At 36.3% G+C, this 22599-nt stretch overlaps 2 protein-coding genes across 2 annotated transcripts in view; one reads left to right on the forward strand and one right to left on the reverse strand.

The window, feature by feature from the left end:
* Positions 1–22599, reverse strand: part of DIS1 (Actin-like ATPase superfamily protein) — a 124016-nt gene that overhangs the window by 52934 nt on the left and 48483 nt on the right. Inside the window, exon 5 of the mRNA XM_089822670.1 lies at positions 6057–6149. Coding sequence (XP_089678796.1) covers positions 6057–6149 — 93 coding nt within the window. The remainder of the gene's footprint in view (positions 1–6056; positions 6150–22599) is intronic.
* LOC149570009 (uncharacterized) lies at positions 14065–16021 on the forward strand. Its single transcript, XM_089817852.1, has 3 exons — positions 14065–14532; positions 14723–15368; positions 15491–16021. The coding sequence occupies exons 2-3, from the start codon at positions 14752–14754 to the stop codon at positions 15729–15731; spliced, it is 858 nt and encodes a 285-aa protein (XP_089673978.1). The 5' UTR covers positions 14065–14532; positions 14723–14751; the 3' UTR covers positions 15732–16021.

Genomic DNA, 22599 nt, shown 5'->3' on the forward strand with positions numbered 1-22599 from the left:
GGCACTTGAAATGCTCAAAAAATGCATCCTCCACCCTTTTATAGTAATGCTTGCTCTGTGTGAGAATAGATTGATCATAGTAGTTCCAGATGGGAACCAAAGATTGGTCTACATTGGTAGAAAGTTTGGAGGATGTCCCCATAGTTGTAGTGATGTAGACCAAGTATATGAATTCATGTGGAATGAGAATGACTTCTTCACATGAATCAACTACTCACACAATATTGTGCTTGTGATTTCTCCCCAATAGATAGGTTCTCTGTGTTCGAAAATCTGATAGATGAATTTAAACATCCAAGTCTCAAAGTGATTGGATTCTTTGAGACCACAAATCATGTTTAGAAGAGTTATCAATATGTTAATTTCTTGAGAAAAGTCAGATCTGTGTATTGTCCTTGGCAATCTTGAGAAGTTTGATCTTTTACTAAACAACCATTTGTCGTTTGCATGCCTTTGATAATCCGTCTTGTTCTAATTCCACACAAGTGCAAGGATATTTCTTTGGATAGATCCACACAAACTAGAGTTGCAGGGACCTTCAATTTTTTTTTCAATCACATCCCGATCTAGGCTAAAAGGTACCTTCATATCTACATCATTAATCATCTTTGTCTTCTTAACATCAAAATGATTTGCGCATTCCCAAACAAACTCAAGTTTGAGGGCTGCCGTGGGAAAGGTAAATACTGGATGAATGTGACTTCTTTTGATACACTGCATATCATGACTAGATGATGTTTCAACTCTTTGCAAGAAATTAGTCATGTCAACATGACCAATCTCTGTATCTAAGATCTCATAAAAAATAGATGAAGGGTGTGATGGAGTTGTGTGAGTTAGCTCCTTCTCATACTGATACTTCATTTTTCCTTTGGCCTTTGAAGGTGTGGACATATCTCGTCCTACAACATGGCACCCATGGTTCCAACTGTGCAAACAGAGGCATGTACTATGACAACGGAATATAATCAAGATCAATGTCTGTCATAGCCATCATCCCAATCTCAACAAATGAAAGTTTCAGCTTGCTTGCATGGTTAGCAAATATTACCGTGAAAGGAGAAAATTCGAGTTGCCCCTAGACGATCTTCCTTTGAAAAAGAACAAGTCTAAACTTCCCATGCAAAGGGCAAAAGTTCTCTCAAGAATCCTTGTTGATTTTGAGAAAACTAAATATACTAAGATTGCAGAATCTCTAGTAGATAAACCAATTGAAGAGCATAATTGATGTAATTACAAGTTCACCAAAATTGAACTTGGGAAACAATCACAGTTGGGGTGTCAATGAGATGCCCATGATGCAGTTTCTTCCTTGTCAAAAAAGAATAACGAACTCTGGGAGAAGAAAACTCAGTTGGAGTTGGAGAATGCTCATCTTCACGAGATCATTCACCAACAATCTTCGCAGCCTGTAGTCATCACATCACAAACAACTTAGGTGAATCGGAGGGTTGAAATAGCTAAGGTCATCCTTTTTCCTATATACACAATACCCCCTCTTTGTAATCATCTTTTATATATGTAAGAGAGCTCTGCCAAACTTGTGCAAGCATAACTTTGATTGTGTGGTGTAAATTTGAAACAAAAGTGAATAGAAAGAACCAGTTGGATTTGAAACTATGTGTGATGTGCCCACTCTGGCATATAATAAATAAGTACTATATATAAAGTAATATTAATAATAATATTAAAATAATAATATCTTATAAAGTAATACTATATTATAATATCATATATCATATAATAATAATAATCTAATATAATAAATCATAATATTATGATTAAGATATATTTTAATATAAAAATACTATATTAAAAAAATGTATTACAATATAATAATATATACTTGATATATTAAAATAATATTCTTTATGACATTATTATAACTAACCTTATTAATTAATATAAGTATATTATTATTAATATAATAAAATATGTATAGTTGATATAACATAATTATTAATATAACATATCCTATGATATTAATTAATTTAATTAAGGTTATTAATATAAATATATAATTAATATAATTAACATTATTATTATTTAATTAATAGTACGAAAGGACATGACTCTTTCAATTAATATATATATGGATTTATAACCTTGATAATGGATTTATAACCTTGGTAAGAGGGCAGATTGAAAAAAATAAGGAAATCTATACAAATCAGAGAAAATATAATGCAAAGGATACAAATAAGAGATTAAGTCGGAAAAAAATGATGGACCCCCAAATCGGGTTCATTACACACTGACTGGAAATAATTGCGATAGAACAAATTGGAAGCTTTGACTATGATTTGTTTCAATTATCTTTCATTCGTGTTATTATTGTATGTTTACTAGACCATAGTGAGTACAAGTAACAATTGGAACCAAAGTTTTTACTAAGAGCAATTGTGGTAATATATAGACTAGAAGCTTTGACTATAGCTTATATTACTGTCTCATATTTACCCAAATAGTTAGAATTAAATTAGAGCTTAGAAATCCTCTACTTCTGGAAGTTTGTGCGCCCCAATGGTAAATATTTTTCTTATAAATTAGGAAGAGTAGACATAGATCTAAGCCAATATGCTCTCAATCAGCCTTTGAGTTGGTGTTTGATATTGGTATCACTCTTCTCAACTATTAGATATAAGTATAGTTACAGAGATTAAACCTTGCCCATTTCTCGCTCCTCGAGTAAGTGGATTCTTTCTTGTATTAAGAAAAAAAATATCGTTAACACCCCTTTAAAATATCTCTTTAACTTCTTGCTTACCTTGAGTTGATCCAAGGAATGGTTAGAAGTGGGAGCCTTCCCTTGAAGATAGGAGAGACTCTGTCTCACACGTTGTGGTTGGTCAACCTATTTTGTGACTGAACTTTCATAAACTGTCGGTTCCAAAATATCCACCCAACATATTGCATATATTTATCAGACCTATTTTAGTGTGGCATACATTCTTCGGATAGATCCTAGTGTTGTCAGTTTGTATTTAGAACCTTCAAACACACAAACTAGAACCTTTTTTTTGTGTCCTATCTTGAAAGAAAATGCAATTACATGTTGGGTTTGTAATAAAGGAAATTGTCGTGGCTACTAACATGGGATGCAGCCTGAAATGGAATGACAGAAGACAGTTTGGACACATAGCAACCTTACAGTAATCCGAATATGTTAACAACAATTAGAGGATGCAGACAATGATTTTGAAACATACCTAAGCATGAAAAATAATCAAGTATCTTGTATATATCCACAGGATATTTGATGATGAGAGGTCCTGTGACAAAAGTTTTTGACTACAGAAGATGCAGCTATTAGAAGGATAATTAATATTAATATTGATTTTATTATTTTATTTTTGCAACAAAAGGCCATAGGCCTATTATATATATATATATATATAAGGAGATTACATAGGACTGAAATACAGTCATGCTGTTCATACTAACTTCTTGTACCAGACCTTAACTAAAATGATCGAAGCAGGAAATCAATCAAAACTTTGACCAGACAAGCAAAAGGAAATGTTGACTGTGAGGGATTTAAACAATGGAGCATAAGCATCATCCTCACAACTACCCTGTACAAAAGTGTTTAAGCAAAAACCATTGACAGATATTGACAAAATGACTAGAAGCTAAAACCAGCGACTACCCCAGTATACATTCAAAAGACACAGATACCCAAGACACAAAATTGACTGACTGTGAACCATGTCAATTGATGTCACCATGAACATGCTTGCAACATTCGGCATGAGTACCACGAACAGAACCATGATGCCCATGGTGTCATCCTCATTTAGAAGTTGATTAAGGCATGTCCATCTTATCTGAATGCCCACCACAACCCATGGAAGTAGATGCCTCGGAATGGTTATATTACAATATAAGAAACAGGACACTCACCCTACCACGTACCTACTTTACCATTTCCTGTCCTATCTCATCTGCATGCTCATACAGGACACTATTAATATACCTGAAGTCTATTAATATTAATTATATTTTAAAGAGGTGCAATTTAGCTTTGACGAGAAGCATCTTTCCAAAGTGAAAAGTTATTCCATTAGTACCAATATATAAAGTTAAACAAAGAAAGATATTTAATCTATTATATATATAGAGAGAGAGAGAGGGAGATATTGAGAAGAAATAATGTAGATAAAGAGAGTTGTTAGTCTGTTGAAGACATTAAAAGGAAGGAGATTTGCAGTGGACTTAAAGCAGATATATATCTATATATATATATATATATATATATATATATTCTCCAACGTTTGATTCCAAAGGGAGTCTAACTCTTCATTAGGAGCAACCTTAGAAAAAGAGGGAGTTGATAGAGGATATGATTCAGTCAATTTTTTATGATCTCCGTCATATTGATTCAGAGGGAGTAGACCATGTCAAGATGGATTATCCATTGATCAAGAAACTGTAGTAGTCAAAGGACTATGAATCATTAATGTTATTTCATGACTATTTTGGGTCTTGTGTACATTATGAGGAAGTGATGACTTCCAAATGATTATCACTTGTATTTGTTAAAGTTATTGGAAGGTGGCGATCTTACAATAACTTAATCTTCTATTATGATGGACATCTTATGATGTCTAAGCAGATCGTGATCTATTATAACTTGCCTGGTGGATTAAGTTCCCTAAACAATCGCCTTCCATTGTGATGGACATCTAACGATGTTTAAGCAGATCAAAATAGGTGATAAATAAGCAGATCAAAATAGGTGATAACTTGCATGGTGGATTAAGTTCCTTAAACAGTCCATGGCCTTCTATTGTGATGGACATCTTATGATGTCTAAGCAGGTCATAATCGATAGTAACTTACATGGTGGATTAAGTTCCTTAAACAGGTCATGAATGTTTCTATGGTAACAATTATTGAGGATACATTCTCTATGGACATTTTTCGAGTACTTGGTGAATATCATGTGACTTGATATTTTGAGGCCATTACTCTAAGTACCTGGTGAATATCATGTGACTTGATATTCTGAGGTCATTACTCTTGATATCATGACATGATATCTACATTGTGAGTATCTTCTCATCAAAGATATTCTTAATCATGCCAACTTGATATTCCATTGAGGTAATATCTAACCATGTGTTTATCCTCCCTAGCTAAGAGGGAGTGTTGATGTTGTAGCTTCAGTCGGATTGAATTAATTTAGAGATGATCCGTCTATGGTTATTGGTAAAACATTATTGCATTTAATTAATCCTCAATTAGACATATCTACTTGTGTGTGTGTGTGTGTACACACACACACACACACACAAATATATACATTGTTGTTGATATTGTCTAATGGCAATTAACTTGGAATAACCAATATTGATTAATATAGAGATGTGTCTCTTCTACTCATATATATATGCATTCAGAATCTGCACTTGGAAAACACATACTTCACAAGCAGTGCTATTACATTTGCAGCAATCCCAAAATTAACAAGGCCACTATCAGCATTTCAAGTATGAATTTCAGTTAAGTCTTGCAGCCTTAATATCTCTGTCTTGCTCCATCATTTCATTGGATGATACAAAATTCTTTACAAGATCAGAAATTTCTAGAAGTTAAGAGTGCCCTTGGCAAATGCTGCAAATAAGTGCTAAGACACTAACATGCAGAATCTGAAAAGCATTCAACACACAACAAATCTACAAGATCATGTCCAAACTTTGAAGCAAACAAGAATAAACTACTGTCTTCCATCAAAAGTTTGACAAATGAAAAAGAAATGCAAAGTACAATAACATGTCACATGCTTAGTTATATTTTTGATTTTATTGTTAATGAATCTTCACTTTTGTATAACCCAGTGTCCCACAAAAAATACTTTGAAGGCCCAAACACTACAACCAGCATCCAGTATCCATGGCCTATGCCACAACTATACAAAGAGAACAATAAAAATAATTGGGTTTACTTAAGTATCAAATGGCTTTCCTCTAGTTGGCTTGCATATGCTTAAGCCTTATATGTGTATTGATAATTAACCAACCTAAGTTACTGAACCATGAAAAGCCATCAGGTACCTTTACAATATCAGCACAGGTGTAGCAATATGCTTCTTTCACCTTACGTGCCACTTCCAAGGAATCTTCTGGAGGTACATTTTCACCCCTTTCCTGCCAAAATGCCAATGTTAGCAAACATGACTGACTGATAAAAAAGATGAAAAAAAAAACTGTGCAAGCAGGAATGTAAGATGCCAAAACAGTTCACTTAAGGAGACCAGATTTCCACAATCCATGATAGTTATGGTGCTTAGCTTCTGGATTAGATTGTGTTGAGATTTTTACCATCAACGTTTCAAATCACACTATGTGATCCATCATCAGGATGAGAGAGCAAGAGATGTAAAACAATGTAGTGTGATTCGCAACATTGATGGTAAAAATCTCAACACAATCTAATCCGGAAGCTAAGCACCATAACAGTTCACTTGTCGAGATGCCAAAAAGCTTGTACAGAAAATTTGAGAAAATATTTATTATAATTAGTTATTGTTAAACTCTTTCCTAGCTCCAAATTCCAAGCTCAATGGTGTTGGTAACAATGAGAGAACCTATGTTACCCCAAGTTTCTGGGACGAGGGGATGGGGGGACAGGGAAACAGATTTCCGGGATGGTTTTTTTTTTGCAAGAATAGGGGACAGCAAGGGACGGCTATATATATATATATGAATTTTCAAAAATATTCATCAATTCTACATTCATCACAGCAACATAGTTAAAAATTATCAATTCCATTCATCAAATATTGATTCATCAATGATCATAGGGCATAGCAATCAGCATCTAATTGAGTCGTCATAGAAAATCAAAATTCTAAATAGCATCATTTTCAATTATCTAAGAAAATTCAAATAATCACTTTCAATCATCATCTAAGTACTTACAATACCATTAGTAAGTCATGAAATGAATCAAATGAGACAATGAAAAACATCGACTTTCAACAAAATGAAAACATTGAAAAGTTAAGACTTAAACAATTAAACTTTTAAATTAAACTAGATCTGTAATATAAATTAAACCATAAAAGATAAAGAGATCTGTATGATATCCGTGGGGATAATGGATCATGTAACAGCAGAAGTATACAGTTATTATTATTATTAATGGACGCAAGGTTATGATTATATATAATAAAACATTAAGATAGGAAATGAAAACATTGAGTTATTATTATATTAACAAACCTAAGTCTATATAAAAAACATTAAAAGTTTTATTTGTAATATATTTGAAGTTGCGGGGTCCGCAGGTGGCTTATTTAATTTTTGTGGTAAAAATTGGAAACTTTTATAAAAGTCCCGGAAACCTCCAAGAAATGAAAATGCAGTCCCCGGGATAGTCAACAAGTTTCCGAAACTCATTGACCGTTTCCTGTGTTTCGGGGACGCGTTTCCAATTTTCCTATCTAGGTGGGGACGGCTTGGAAACGTTTCCTGTCGTCCCCCCATCCTCGAAACCATCCCTGTTTCCGAAACCTAAGTCTTAGAGGTGGAAGCGCGTTTCCGGGTAACATAGGAGAGAGCAAAGTATTAACAATAATAACCATATTTACATCAAGCTAAATCATGTCAATGAGTTACACAATCACATGTAGAGAACATTATTTTCAGATTCCCTTGGGCACACGTCATATCCCACCTCCCCAAAAAAACACCAGTGGCAGGGATGTCCATCCAACTTGGAGATAGAAATGTAACACCCACCCACCCCCGCCCCCAACAGCCAACAAAAGTAAGACAACCCTACGACATCTGACTCTATTGGAGTGTAAGATCCCAACTAAATTCTGTACTGATTTTCTCAGTTTAAGTGTATTGACATTTTGTTAAACACTTGTAACGCAAGGTCACTGTATACTGAATTCTGAGTTTAGTGTTTGGTTTTGATGCTTGTTTAAGAAGGTTTTCACATATGCCAATATAAATTAAAGTTAAAACATAACCAATAACTTTGCATTCAAAGCTATTAAAATGCAAACACCAAATATGTCTTAAATATCATTATAACAAGTTTGCTTACAATGTTTATCAGCTCTAATATAAGTTTAACAGGTATTACAAATCCTAGTAAACTTAAATATTTAAATATCAAAACATGTTCCTCATATCCCGAATTGAGCACTTCAATTGTAGATAAGAATATAGATGTGTAATGTTCCCAATGACAAACCCGAGTTTTCTCGAGGGAAAACACCCGTAGGAAGCACCTAAGGGCGACGCCCGAGGGAAAGTACCCAAGGCCAATGCTTGAGGGAAAATGCTCGAGGAGAAGCACCCGAGGGGAACACCTGAGGGAAAGTATCCGAGTGCAGCACTCAAAAGGAAAACACCCGAGGGAAAGCTCTGGTACCACTATAATGTTATTGTGCGATCGGTGGTAAAGATTTGTCCCCACTCAGTAAACTTGGTTAAAGCCTGACGAAATAATGGCTATAGAGACATACTATAGGAGTGTCTGTGTGTGGCAGAGATGGTGTACGATGAGGGCAAAGACGAGGCACCGTACGATGCCCAGAGGAGATTGTATAGCAAGTGCAACATATGAGGGTCAGAGGAATATAAGTGATGATGGTAATGAGCCCACGGTGAAGGGACATTTCGTGCACAGTGGGTAAGGATATTGTCGTATAGTGTGGAATTGGTTGAGGCCATACATTGTGACTTGATGGTGTTGTAGAGTGGTGTGTTAACGAGCGAATATGCAAATGTCGTGAGGGAATGGTACCTAAACAACAATTGAGGGATGAGGGAAGGTTTTTGTATAATAATGAAGGAGTTTCCACTAGATGCCAATAATGAGGTGGTGTGCAACTGATGCTTCCAAACCAACTATCAAATAGATGGACATTAAATGCCAAACACAAAGATTCTCCACAAGAGAGAGTTATCAATTTGTCGCTCAGATAAATATTACAGCTGCAAACAAAGATGGTGCTCCAAATGTGCCTGATCCAAGCAAAGTTTACCAACAAGAAAAATAAGGTAGGAGTGAAACCCACTGAAACTAAAAAGGCCAAATAGGGAAGATCTTTCACTTTTGATTTGGCAAACAAGCAGAACCCCCAATGGGATTCATAGTCCAAATAAAATAAACCAATTCACATACCAAAAACATCCTACTTGTCGGTCATAAATACCATGTCAAACAAAAACTCTAGAGGTGCATAGCAAGTGTCGACACCACAACAAATGTCGATGACCAAAATAAAAGATGGGCTCGAGATATGCATAAATCAATCGAAACCCCAAATTAAATATTTTTGTTTTATTAATTTGGGCCCCATATCTATTAATTTAATTAATTAATTAATGGTCCTTCTAATTATATAATTTAAATTTTGGGACCAAATAATTAATAAATTTAATTTTATTAGTACAATTAAATTTGGGAACATCACAAATCCTTGCTAACCAAAGATTGCTTGTCCTCAAGCAATTCGCTATATGATCTACACCACCAACTCCACAATACCAAATCAAACATGCAAGCAGAACATGTGAGTTGACATCAAACCTCTATTGCAACACAATCATCTAACATTTGTTGCGCCAATCCAATATAAACATTGTTGTGCCCTTTACTAGGATCCCAACAACAAAAATTGATGAAATCCTTCACGTCATCATGTTCAACAATCTCTTCGAGTAAGGCCACAAACACGAACGATGACAATGACGCTAAGACGAACTTAGCCACAGACACGAACACAACCATAGATAGAACCTCGACAGCGAGAGAGCCTTACCGGGGAGAACCTCCATAGAGAGAACCTCGGCAACATGCAGAGCCTCAGTGGTGGGTACAACATTAGCAATAAGGAACTCGGCAGCAAACAAAGCCTCTACGGGTAGAACCTCAACGGCGAACAGAACCTTGGTAGCAAGCAAAGCCTCAACAGAGAGAGCCTAGGCAGAAAGAACCTTTGTGTTAAATAGAGCCTTGGCAACAGGTAGAGCCTCGATAGAGGGAAGCCTCGACAGAGAGAACCTCGACAATGGGCTAAGCTTCAACGGATAGGATATCGGTTGCAGATAGAGCCTCAACGACGAGCCAAGCCTTGATGATAGACAGAGCCTCGACGACAAGAAAAGCCTTAGTGGTAGATAGATCCTTGAGCTAAAGAGCCCCAGCAAAGAGAGCCTTCGTAAAGAGTCTCGACGAAGATAGCCTTGGCGGAGAGAGCCTCGGCGAAGATAACCTTCTAGGAAAAAACCTTAGTAGCAGATAAAGCCTAGGCAACAGACAAGCCTCCATAGAGAGAGACTCAGCAGAGAGAACCTTGGAGGACAAAGCCTCAGGGAAAAGAACCTTTGCAATAGAAAAAGCATCCATGGCAGGCAGAGCTTCGACAAAGAGAACCTCGATAGCAAGTAGAAGCCTCAGTGATGGCAGAGCCTCGACAGACAAAGCTTGTTGCACATAAGGAAGGGATTGATACTCAACAAACTAAAGGCTCAGTTTATGAAACGGGGTAGTGGTGGAGCTTATTTTGCCTTGATTGGTCCATATTGACTTTACAAGATCCATGCAAGAAACCTCTTCATTTTTAAGATATTCTCCACATGTAATGCATTACCCTTATTGTTGTCATCCATTTTCTCCCACGTGTGCAAATGAGATATTAGTTTTTTTACAAATGCTTGAATATAATACTGACCAATCTACATGCATCCATGAAAGGGACACATTCTAGATTATGAATAGCCCATAACATAAATATGCTAGGTTGGGATATTACATCAATCTCTTCAATGCATGAAATCATAAGGCTCTCCATAGCAACTGAAACCTAGTATCATGACACTCCTAGATTGTGACCAAGAAGTGATGAAACATATCATTAATCAATTCTTGCAACTCTAGATTTGAGAGGAGGTTACCCACTTTGACATTTGCACAGTTCTCCAATATTGTAAATCTCCTACCACATGGATCACCATTGAAGTCATCAAGGCTCTAAAAGTTGTCAACGATCAAATGCAATATCTCTATCATGGTGTTATCATCATATGGTGCTCTAGGAGTTGAGATTCTCAAGATCTCATTGAGACATGTTGCAACCTGGGTTGACTTAAGGCATCCTTAATCAGAGAAAGGATCCTTTGTATGAATCTTGAAGGTAATTGGTCCACCTTATACATACTTCTAGTATATCTAATGGATGATCAACACCCTCATTGAGTTCTTTGCCAATCTTTTGTATTGCCTTCAAACAACACTTTCCATCACTGTTGGGTGTCATAGTGTGATCCAAATTCAAAAATCTCCCAATCATCCCAAAAAGCTGGCAATATCATCAATTATGATACCACTATAATGTTCCCAACAGCACACCTGGGTTTTCTTGAGGGAAAACACTCGTATAAAGTACCTAAGGGCAACACCCAAGGGAAGTGTTAAGTAACATGGATCTTTTCTGCAAATCTAATAATATGGCCATTGTAATTGATATGTTCCAAATGTAGATCCCAATCTCTTATAAATATAAGAGTAGGAGACATGTCTCTATGATTAATCATTATTGGTTAATATATATTAACAATATAAATCACAATATAAGATATGTATTATATATAATATATATATAATATTCTATATGTAGTATAATTATAATATTATATATATATATATATATATCAATGTTGTATCTTATGATTAAATCAATTTGACTGTAGCTATAATCTTAATAGGAAGTACCTTAGGGAAACCTCCCAGGGGAAGTACCTGAAGGAAAGTACCTAAGGGCAACGCCAAAGTGGAAAATGGCCCGAGGATAACACTCGAGGGGAAGTACTCAAGGGCAAAACCCAAGGGAAAACAACTGAGGTTAACACTCGAGGGAAAGCTCTAGTGCCATTGTAGTGTACCCGCGCGGTTGATGGTAAGCATTTGTCTTCACTCAGTAAACTTGGTTATAGCTCAATGGAAAAATGGTGATGGAGGCATTTTGTAGGAGTGTTTGTATGCACTAGAGATGGTGTATGATGAGGGCAGAGAGGAGGGGACGTGCAATGTCTACAGGAGACTATATAGAAAGTGCAATGTATGGGGGTTGGAGGAGTATTCGTGACAACAAAAATGAGCTCACGGTAAAGGGAGGTGTCGTGCACGAAGGGTAAGGATACTAACGTACAATGTAGAATTGATTGAGGTCGTACGGTGTGACCTAACGGTATCGTAGAGTGGTGTGTTGACGAAATGTCACGAGGGGATGGTATCTAAACAATGACAGAGGGATGAGGGAAGGCTTTTGTATGATGAGGAAGGAGTTTCCGCTGGATGCCAATAATGAGGTAATGTGGAAATGATGCTCATAAACCACCTATCAAATAGATGAATATTAAATGCCAGACACATAGAGATTTGCCACAAGAGAGCATTATCAATTGGTCGCTTAGATAGAAATTACAGTTGCAAACAATGATGGTGCTCCAGATGTGCCAGATCCGAGAAAAGCATACAAAAAAGCATACCCACTGAAACTACACAGGCATATGATATAAGAGCCATAATATTACCCTCCAAAACACATGTTTCTAACTTCCAACGCTTGTGATAAATCTGAATATCAAATATGGGCATAAAATATGATCAAACAACCAAAAATATTACCTTCAAAACCCAACATCATCTTGTTGATACCCATTCGTACCATTCAGAAAAGAGTATGCAATTGAAATGATAAAATATCTTTGAAGAGTATCCAAATTCAAAAATCTCCCAATCATCCCAACTGGCTAGCAAGATCACCAACACTGATACCACTATAATGTTCCCAACAGCACACCTGAGTTTTCTCAACGGAAAATACCTGTATAAAGTACCTTAGGGCAATGCCTGAGGGGAATTACCTTAGGGCAACGCCCGAGCGGAAAATGGCTTGAGTGCAACGCTTGAGGGGAAGTACTTAAGGGGAACAAACGAGGGAAAGTACCCAAGGGCAATGCCCAGGGAAAGTACCGAAGGGCAAAACCGGAGGGAAAACAACCGAGGGTAACACTCAAGGGAAAGCTCTAGTACCACTATAATGTTCCTGAGCCGTCGGTGTTAAAGATTTGTCTTCACTCAGTAAACTTGGTTATAGCTCGACATACTAATGGTGATGGAGGTGTTTTCTAGGAGTGTTTGAGTGCAGAAGAGATGTACGATGAGGCCAGAGAGGAGGGGATGTACAATGTCTAAAGAAGACTATATAGCAAGTGCAACATATGGAAGTCAGAAGAGTATGGGTACAATGGTAATGAGCTTGCAGTGAAGGGAGGTGTCACACACGGTGGGTAAGGATATTGTCGTACAGCGGGGAATTGATTGAGGTTGTACAATGTGACCTAATGGTATCGTAGAGTGGTGTGATGAAAAATGGGTATGCAAATTTCGTGAGCGGATGGTATCTAAAAAACGACAGAGGGATGAGGAAAGGCTTTTGTATGTTAAAGAAGGAGTTTCTACTAGATGCCAATAATGAGGTAGTCTGCAAAAGATGCTTCTAAACTAGCTATCAAACAAATGAATATTAAACGTCAGACACAGAGATTTACAACAAGAGAGCGTCATCAATTTTTCACTTAAACAGAAATTCAGTTGCAAACAATGAAAGTGCTCCAGATGTGCCAGATTCGTGAAAAGCATACCAACAAGCAAAATAGGGTAGTACTAAAACCCACCGAAACTACATAGGCATATGATATAACATCCATAATATTACCCTCCATGTTACATCCCAATTTTTGACCTAGCTTGAAATATAGACGTTTAGGTTCACATGAAGTCAGTTGGCAGTTTAATTTGATATAATCTAGCGAAATGGTAAGATAGTTGGTCATTATGATTTCAAGTGCAGATGATATGTTAGTTGATCGTTAAACGCGAATTCATGGAATTAGGATGAAAGGTTAACTGTTATGATTATTTATGATTATATAATTTATAATAATATAATTATAGAGAAATTTTTTGCAGGGAGCATGCTGAAGGGGTGAAGCATTGTCAGAAAAGAATTAGGCAGGGCGTCACCATCAGAGTAACGAGAATCGCCATAAAATCGCCTGAATCGGCGATTCAGCGATTAGATTCAGCAATGGCGATTTTTTTGGAGTCGGAAATCGCCATTGCCGATTTCATCAGGTGAATCGCCTGAATCGCCGATTCAGGCGATTCATCCAAAAAATCGCATGAATCGCCTTTAAAAATCGACATGAATCGCCCGCGGCCAATAAAGTATAGACTTGTAAAATTTTAAAAAATTGCTTGTTTTTTTTACTTTATTTTTGACCTATTCTCTTTGTTATAACCCTAAAGGGCCTTCTATTTGTTTAACATGAGTAGAAGAGAGGAAAAGTGAGAGAGAAGAAGAGAAAAGAAAAGCCATAGGTTTCTAACCGGCAAGAAGAAAGAGCACAAAAGAGATCAGCAATCCATTTGGGGAGGCCATCAATTGCATTGGGAGCATTAAGGAGCCAATCTCAACACTCCTCAACTCATTTGCAAGAGGTAAGTGCTCTTTTTTTTTTTGCATGTTAGTGTATTATGCATTTTTTATTAAATTTTATAGTTTTCAAGATTTTTAGTTTAGATCTTGAATGTTCTTTATTTTTACTAAGTTGCAAACTAGGGTTTGTTGTTTTGTAGCTTTTATTAGCTCAAACTTTGATATTTTACATATAAATTTTTATTGCAGCAGCCTTTGCTTTCATTTTTCGCAAATTCGCAATGGGTAGAAAAGATGAATGTTGGAAATATAACGAAGAGTTTCCTAGAAGAACCAAATATCAAACAAAATGTATTTTTTGTAAAGAAAAAATAACTTTTGGGGGTATTTATAGATTGAAATACCACATTGTTGCTATACCTGGACACGATGTTACAATTTGCACTCACCAAACTCCTGAGGCAAAACGCACTTGCTTAATGGCATTAGAAAAAATTGAAGAAGACAAAGCCAATAGGAAAATGCAACTTGAAGGGTTAAGGGGTATTGGCTCCCATGTTCCCGCATCCGCATCCGCAGCCGCATCCACATCTGCATCTGCATCAGCTTCTGCATCTGTAGGTTGTGTTGGAGAGGGTTCTTCTAGGCCTCCTTTTTATCCTAGTTCTTCTGCTCGTGCTAGTGCTAGTCGGTCACATACTGAGACAGAGTCCCACACCAACCTATTGCAGCCTAGAGTGCGGAAAAACAGAATGGATAGTTACTTTGTGCCCCGCACTACTCCTGGTTCCCAACCCACGCTTGAGGGCATGGGTTTGAACAAGGAGATTCATGATGCTGCCAGAAAGGAGATATGCAAATTTTGGTACTTCTGCAACATTCCATTTATTGCAGCCAGGTAATTGATTCTTTTTTCATTGTTTTCTTTAAAGTTAAAATTAAAAGTAAAAGTAAAACTTTAATTATATTTACTTGTTTTATAATTTGAGTCTTTGACATCTAAATTTTTATTTGTGACAGGGCTCCTTATTGGCAGAACATGATAGATGCGGTTGCTATTTGTGGTCCGGGGTTTAAAGCCCCAACTGAGGCTGAGTTGAGCGGATACCTCTTGGATGAGATGGTAGAGGACATGAGGGCTGAGCTCGAGGAGAACCGAAAGGAGTGGATTGCAAAGGGTTGCACCATCATGACTGATGGTTGGACAGATAGGAGGAATAGAACACTCCTCAATTTTCTTGTATCCTGTAGAGGTAATTGATCATTCTACTTTCCTACATACATAATTGTAAATTTTGATTTGTTGAATTCTAATTTGTTGATGATCCATTTAATTTTAATATTCTAATTCGTTGTTTTGTTACTTGTAGGATATACCATGCTCATCAAATCCATTGATGCTTCTGCACATGTAAAAAATGCCACATACTTATGTGAGGCTATTGAGGAAGTCATAGCAGAGGTGGGAGAACAAAATGTGATCCAGGTGGTGACGGATAATGCAGCAAGTTATGTTGCTGCAGGTAAACTTTTAACTTTTCAAGTTTTGAAAATAAATTTATTTGAATTTCTAATTGACTTAAAATTGTTGTAGGTAAACTTTTGATGGAGAGGCACCCCACCATATTTTGGTCCCTTTGTGCGGCACATTGCATTGACCTCATGTTGGAGGAAATTGGCAAACTTGAGTTTGTCAAGTCATGTGTGGAAAGGGCAAAAAACATATGCAAATTCATTTATAATCATTCATTTGTCCTTAGCACAATGAGGAAGTATACAAAAGGCAAGGAGTTAGCTCGCCCAGGTATCACGAGGTTTGCCTCGAATTTCATCACCTTGCAGTCCTTGTTGACATCAAGGGATGAATTGAAGAGCATGTTTGTTGGGCGGGAGTGGATTTCCTCTTCTTATGCTACGACCACTGTAGGGATAGATGTGGCAGATTGCATATTTGATGAGGATGGTTTTTGGAAACCCGCTAGAGAAATCCTGCAGGTAAATTTATTGCAATTTAACATTTAGTATTTTACTTTTACTTTAAGTTATATTATTTTATATTTAAGTTTTGACTCAAGTTTTTTGTTTTACTTTATATGTAGGTCACTGAGCCCCTTGTAGCTTTGCTACGAACTGCTGATGGGGAGAAGCCCTCTATGGGCTACATTTATGAGGGCATGGATAGGGCCAAGAAGGCCATCAGAGCCCAATATGCAGGAGTGCAGGAGAGGTATGGCCCTATTTGGGACATCATTGATAGGAGATGCCAGAATCAGCTCCATCGACCCATCCATGCAGCAGCTTACTTTCTGAATCCGGCATATCGTTTCCGTCCTGAGTTCAAGGCGGATGTGGAGGTTCTCACTGGCTTATACACAGTGATTCAGAGGTTGAGTAGCGATGAAGATAGCGCTGCTGCGATTGTTGAGCTAGACCAGTTCAACAATAACGAGGGGCCACTTTTCTCTGGAAGTATGGTCATAAATGCTCAGACAACACTACAGCCAAGTAAAAATTAAATAATATATTGAATATTCAATGTTCATGAATCTAGATTCTAATCTTAAAGTTGATTATGTAATTTTAGAGTTAACTTGTAATTTGTAAATGAGACTAATTGTTTCTATTTTCAATTTTTCTCTTATTGCAGATAGATGGTGCCAAATGTTTGGGGCCACAACCCCAAAACTTCAAAAAATTGCCATTCGTATTCTGAGTCAGCCAAGCAGCGCTTCTGGATGTGAGCGCAGTTGGTCCATGTTCGAGCACATCCATTCGAAGAGGAGAAACAGGTTGACAGTGCAAAAGTTGAATGATATTGTCTTTGTTCATTACAACCTCCGTCTTAGGATCAGACAGATTTTAGGCACTGACTCCTCTCCGATCATTTTGGAGGAAATTGATCCAGAATCAGAGTGGCTCACAGAGGTTGTGGATCCAGTCTTCATTGAGGAAGACCGTGTGTGGGTTGACCAGGTGGATATAGAGGCTGAGGCAGCTAGAGCACGTTCTTCAGGCATTGGTAGACGCACACGTGCACGCACAAGCACAGGCCCTAGAGACGTTCATGAGCCCATCTTACATGCGGGAGATATGGCTCGGCAGTCCTCTAGGACCTACATTAGATGCCTTGCTACTAGGCAGACTGGATACTCAGAGGCTGAGACTGAGGCTGCAGCCGAGCTTCAGGATTATGTTGAGGATGATGATGATGACTATGAGTCTGAGGCTTGAGCTGGAGCCTTGTTTTTATATTTTGTTTACAGATATTGATACTGAATTATTGATAGACATATGTTTCAAACTTTCATGGATCTTCATCTTAGATTCTTACATACATTTATGATTTGATGTCTTATGGATCATCTTACATACATTCTATGATTTAAATCATTATGATCATTTGATTTCTATTTACTTCAGCTAGCCTGCAATTTACATTTTAGATAACAAAGTTACATATGTGATGGATTTTATGTTCCATGTTTATGTATGTTAAGTTTTAACTTCTATTTGATGATGTTATAGTGTGTTTAAGTTATATTCAATAAAGGGTGCATGAAATAAGTTTTAAATTGTTAAAATCTTTAAATTTAAAGGGTTTTTTCAAATTTGCTGATTCATTGCCGATTCACGATTCGATTCGGCCTTGCCGATTCCGATTCTTGTTACTTTGGTCACCATCACTGGGCAAGGAGACTTGGAATAGAATACATCTGTGGAATCGCATGAGTTATTTTAAGAAATAATTTAATTATAATTATTGTGTTATTTCATAAATAATTTAATTAAAATAATTTAATTATTTATAAAACGTATCTTAAAGAATTTTAAAATTATCTTTTGTCGTAGTATTTCTAATAATTGCTTAATGATCATTTAACTATAACCATGATTTGGCACCATTATCATTTAATAATTTAAAAGTTGTATTTTATAATAATGTTCGGATTATAATAATTATATTATTATAATCTTCGAATTTTAATTTTCTAATTCTATTTTCTTCTTTATTATTCTTGCTTCCAACTGATTATTGTTGGCATGTTTAATAATATTTATGTTTTTGAATTCATTTAGAGTCTTGGGGAATTCGAAATGAATCTTGTAACTGTAGGGAGACGTAGAGGCAGGCTTATTTTATTTAATAGCTTCCTTATTTGGCTGTCGGGAACCTTTCTTTCTCCTACGGCTTTTCTTAACATCTCTGCCTTCGGCTACCTCCTTACATCTCTGGCCGGGTTTCTTATTCCAGAATTCTGAAGCTTTTTAAGATAGAAATTAGTTCCTCTCTGAACAATCCAAAACCAGAACTACACATTAAAGATCTCAAGCATAAAGACTCAGAGCCAGGTAGGTGGACTTTCTCAGGTGTCGGATTTCCAAAGTGCACTGCCCAAGGAGTCACGTAAGGATTGATTATGTTATTTTTCTTCCAATAAGAATGCTAAGTCTGTGTAGGAGCTGAATCAAAAAAATACATATGTAATTTATTCTTGGTAATGAGAACCCGAACTGTGCATATGGATTCCATAATAGAATTAGGCATATGAAATTCCGTATTCCATCTGACTTGTATTTTATAGGAAAGTAATAAAGGAAGCCATCTGCCATAGTACATTTAAATCATGCAAGATGAATATGTCTGCCTTATTGAATTTGAATATGAGTCTGTATCATTACATATATTTCAGAATATGCAATAATTCGTCCTGGGATGGCTTTTCTCTTTCATGATCAAATTTAATATACAAATTCAATTAATGTTTAAGACTAAGTTAGCAGTTGGATCAAAATGCTCTATGGTTTGTGACATTATTTGAGTTTCCTTTGATTGAATGAAGTCATAAATCTTACAGTGCTTGGAATGGGGCTTACCATTGTCAAATTGGTCTCACGATGTTTAGATTGGGTTTCACTAGTTTATACTTTATGCTTTTTCTGTTATTCAAATATGAATAGGAACTCTCTCTTTTTACCTTGATTAAATGCTTTCTATTACTTGCTGTTTTGGTCTTTTACACTGAAGGTCAAACTAGGTCTGAGCTCTGTATTTTTATTTTTTTATTTCATGTATCCATTATAGAGTTAATACTGTCATGGAATTAGAATTCTGGACAAAATGTAATAAGACATAAATCCTTAGCCATAGCTTATAGGAATTCGTTATCATATTACTTGTATATTACCTATTTCCCCGAGGATGCGTCCCCCCCAAAAAAACCAGCATTTCGGGGACGAGGACGTCCCCGTCCCGAAAACTTCATTGGGGACTTGCATCCGTCCCCAATTTTTTAACACACAAAAAATTAAAAAAACTAAAAAAAAATGTCACTTTTGCCGTCCCCATTTGCCGTCCCCTGCCATCCCCAAAATTGGCAAAAAAAAATGCCGTCCCAGAAACCTGTCCCGCTGTCCCCTGCCGTCCCCGTCCCAGAAACTCGGGGGAACATAGTATATTACCAATAGTCATGAGAATGTCTTTGTTATCTAGAGGATGTAAAACTGTATTAGAATCCAAGAACCACAAATCCTGTCCATCATATTAAATTGCTTCCCATAATCTGATTTAAGACTGTCGTAGTTTTCTTTATATGGAAAAAGTTAAATATCTCTGATTTCCTTCAAAGATTCAAGACAAATGAGTAACAATCCAGTATTAAACCTTTATAGATTGATTGGCATATATAAATATCTCAATAAGAGAACACCAAGGAATTCACCAGGCGAATTGCCAGAGTATGGTGAAGAGGTGTGAAGTATCACAATGAATATAATTTGTTAGCATCAGGGAATCACTAGCTTGACAACCTAATATAGGTGAAGAGGTGCAGAGAATCTACAATAAACAAGAACGTTATAATAACAAGACAATTAAATAATGCATTAGCTCAAGCATGAAGAATGTTGTCAAGAATGTTGACATTTTGTGATCTTTTAAGAATATAATCATAGAATGTGAAATGATGGATGTATGAAATCTTCTTGAATAATTGTTTAAACCGTTCGCTCTGAGAATTCCGAATAACTGGGACTCACTCGGCTATGTAGTTGAAAAGATGGGTGATTGTCAATCATACGAACCAGTAACAGATAAGACATTTCAATATTTCTCGTTTAATATGAATTAATTAATAGCTCATGCATATTCCTGTCATGGTGATCTCCTGCTGCCAAGACATATAGCATGTTATATATCATGATGCCCAGTGGATGGTAAGATGATGTTCCCTATCAATTTCGGGTAGGGAGGGCCTTTCTCGTTAGAGATTGTGTGGGGATATATTGTGGTCCGAGGTTGGGTGGTTAAGCCCCTAACAATGTTTCACCTGTCTCAAGATGTTGGATATGCATCAGAGAGAGATAAGCCATGCATTCAATTGTTGATCAGAAACAGGTATTATCATTTTTGTTTATGAGAAGGTAAGATTTAATTGAAGTATTTCATTGTTATCATTATTTTACTTTCATATAAATGAATATTGAATATAAGTATTTATCTAATCTTGAGAAACTGTCACAGATAAGCAAATCAAAGGAAAAGGAATCCGAAGCCCTAATTGATTGTGTGACAGGTGGAACCTTAATTGATACAGTGGTATTGGAAGCCCTAACTGAATCCGTGGTATCGAAAGCCCTAGTTGAATCCGTGGTCGCGAAAGCCCTAAATTGAGTCCGTCGTCACAGAAACCCTAGATAGAATTCGTCATTGTGGATGCCCTAATTGAATTCCGTGGATGCGAAAGCCCTCAGCGGTAAAACGGTATCAGAAGCCCTAAATAAACTGATGGTAATTGATGCCCTAATTGGTAAGATGATATGTGATGCCCTAATTTTAATTATAGTTGTAATCATCGAATGATTTTTGAGATAGCAGTCGATTTGAGAAATTGTTATAGTGTATTTGTGGACTAACCCGAGTGGTTGCAGAAGAATACTTAGATGATTTTCAATCTCAGTTTTCCGAGGTATGTGATTTCAACTCCTGAAGTAATTTCATTAAAAGGTATTTCAAGTATTTAGTTAAGAAATTATGTTTAACTGGCTTTAATGGTAATCTTCTTCACATGAACATGAATGATGTAACTGCTTTCTTTATGCTTATGTTAGATGTTAAATTTGACCCAGAAAAACTGGTTGTTACACTCCAAAACCCATGTTCTCACTTCCAATGCCTGCAATAAATTTGAATATCATATCTAGACATGAAATATGATCAAACAGCCATGATATTACCTTCAAAAATTAGTGTTATCTTCTTGATACCTAGTCATACCATTCAAAAAAGAGTATGCAGCTGAAATGATAAAATATCTTTGAACCCTAGCAATAAAATCATTGCGAGTGGAATTACACAACACACAAACCAATCCAATTTGTACAACTATGGATTCTCTATGAGTTCAAGAAACTTTTGGGGTATCTATCCGAATGGTCTAGATCAATATGGATTTTTGTCCAAAAAATTAGAGCCATTAGGGTTTCTATCCTAGTGTCACTTGGTCAGGAAGCCAAAGCTCTCCACGATTTTTTTTATTAAAATCAAATGTCAAGAATGAATCTATTTTCCCCTTTCCCTTTATAATCTTCTTTCCCAATGTTGAGAGAAAAGCTTTATTTTACTTTAGTGTAACACCGACACTAGGGTATGTCGAGATGTCGGACAATCTCTCGAGACAATGGCACCAAGGCCTCAATTTCGAGATGGTGGGGAGGGGGGGTGTTGTATACTAAAGATTTAGAACTTGCAATGTTAGTTATGAAATAATGTTTCAATATACTACATGACATATCAAATCGAAATGCTTGAACATAGCAAAATTCCAACACGAACCAAAACCATTTAACAATCAACATAGTAACATAGTACATATCCAATAATAACATTCACAAATAGAAATTCAAATTATCATTAAACAGGATTTATATTAGTTCTATCAAATATCATAAAGATGATTACAATGAGTGCCATGATATGAATCATGATCAATATCAAAACGAGTACAAAAATGTAGAGTGGAAATATCACTCAAGTTTACAGAGATATGCTAATCATACAGAATAACACAATTGAGATATAAACTAAAACATAGAATGTATCATTAATACCACGATACCAGTAGGCGAGGAAA

The sequence above is a fragment of the Cupressus sempervirens genome, chromosome 3 (genome assembly GCF_028749045.1).
Source record: "Cupressus sempervirens isolate cs-2001-9-10 chromosome 3, ASM2874904v1, whole genome shotgun sequence".
Lineage (NCBI taxonomy): Eukaryota > Viridiplantae > Streptophyta > Pinopsida > Cupressales > Cupressaceae > Cupressus > Cupressus sempervirens.

Coding starts and splice junctions, on each gene's coding strand:
- LOC149570009 (XM_089817852.1), top strand. CDS start 14,752: ATGGGTAGAAAAGATGAATGTTGGAAATATAACGAAGAGTTTCCTAGA. Junction 15,369..15,490: donor ATTCCATTTATTGCAGCCAG/GTAATTGATTCT, acceptor TATTTGTGACAG/GGCTCCTTATTGGCAGAACA.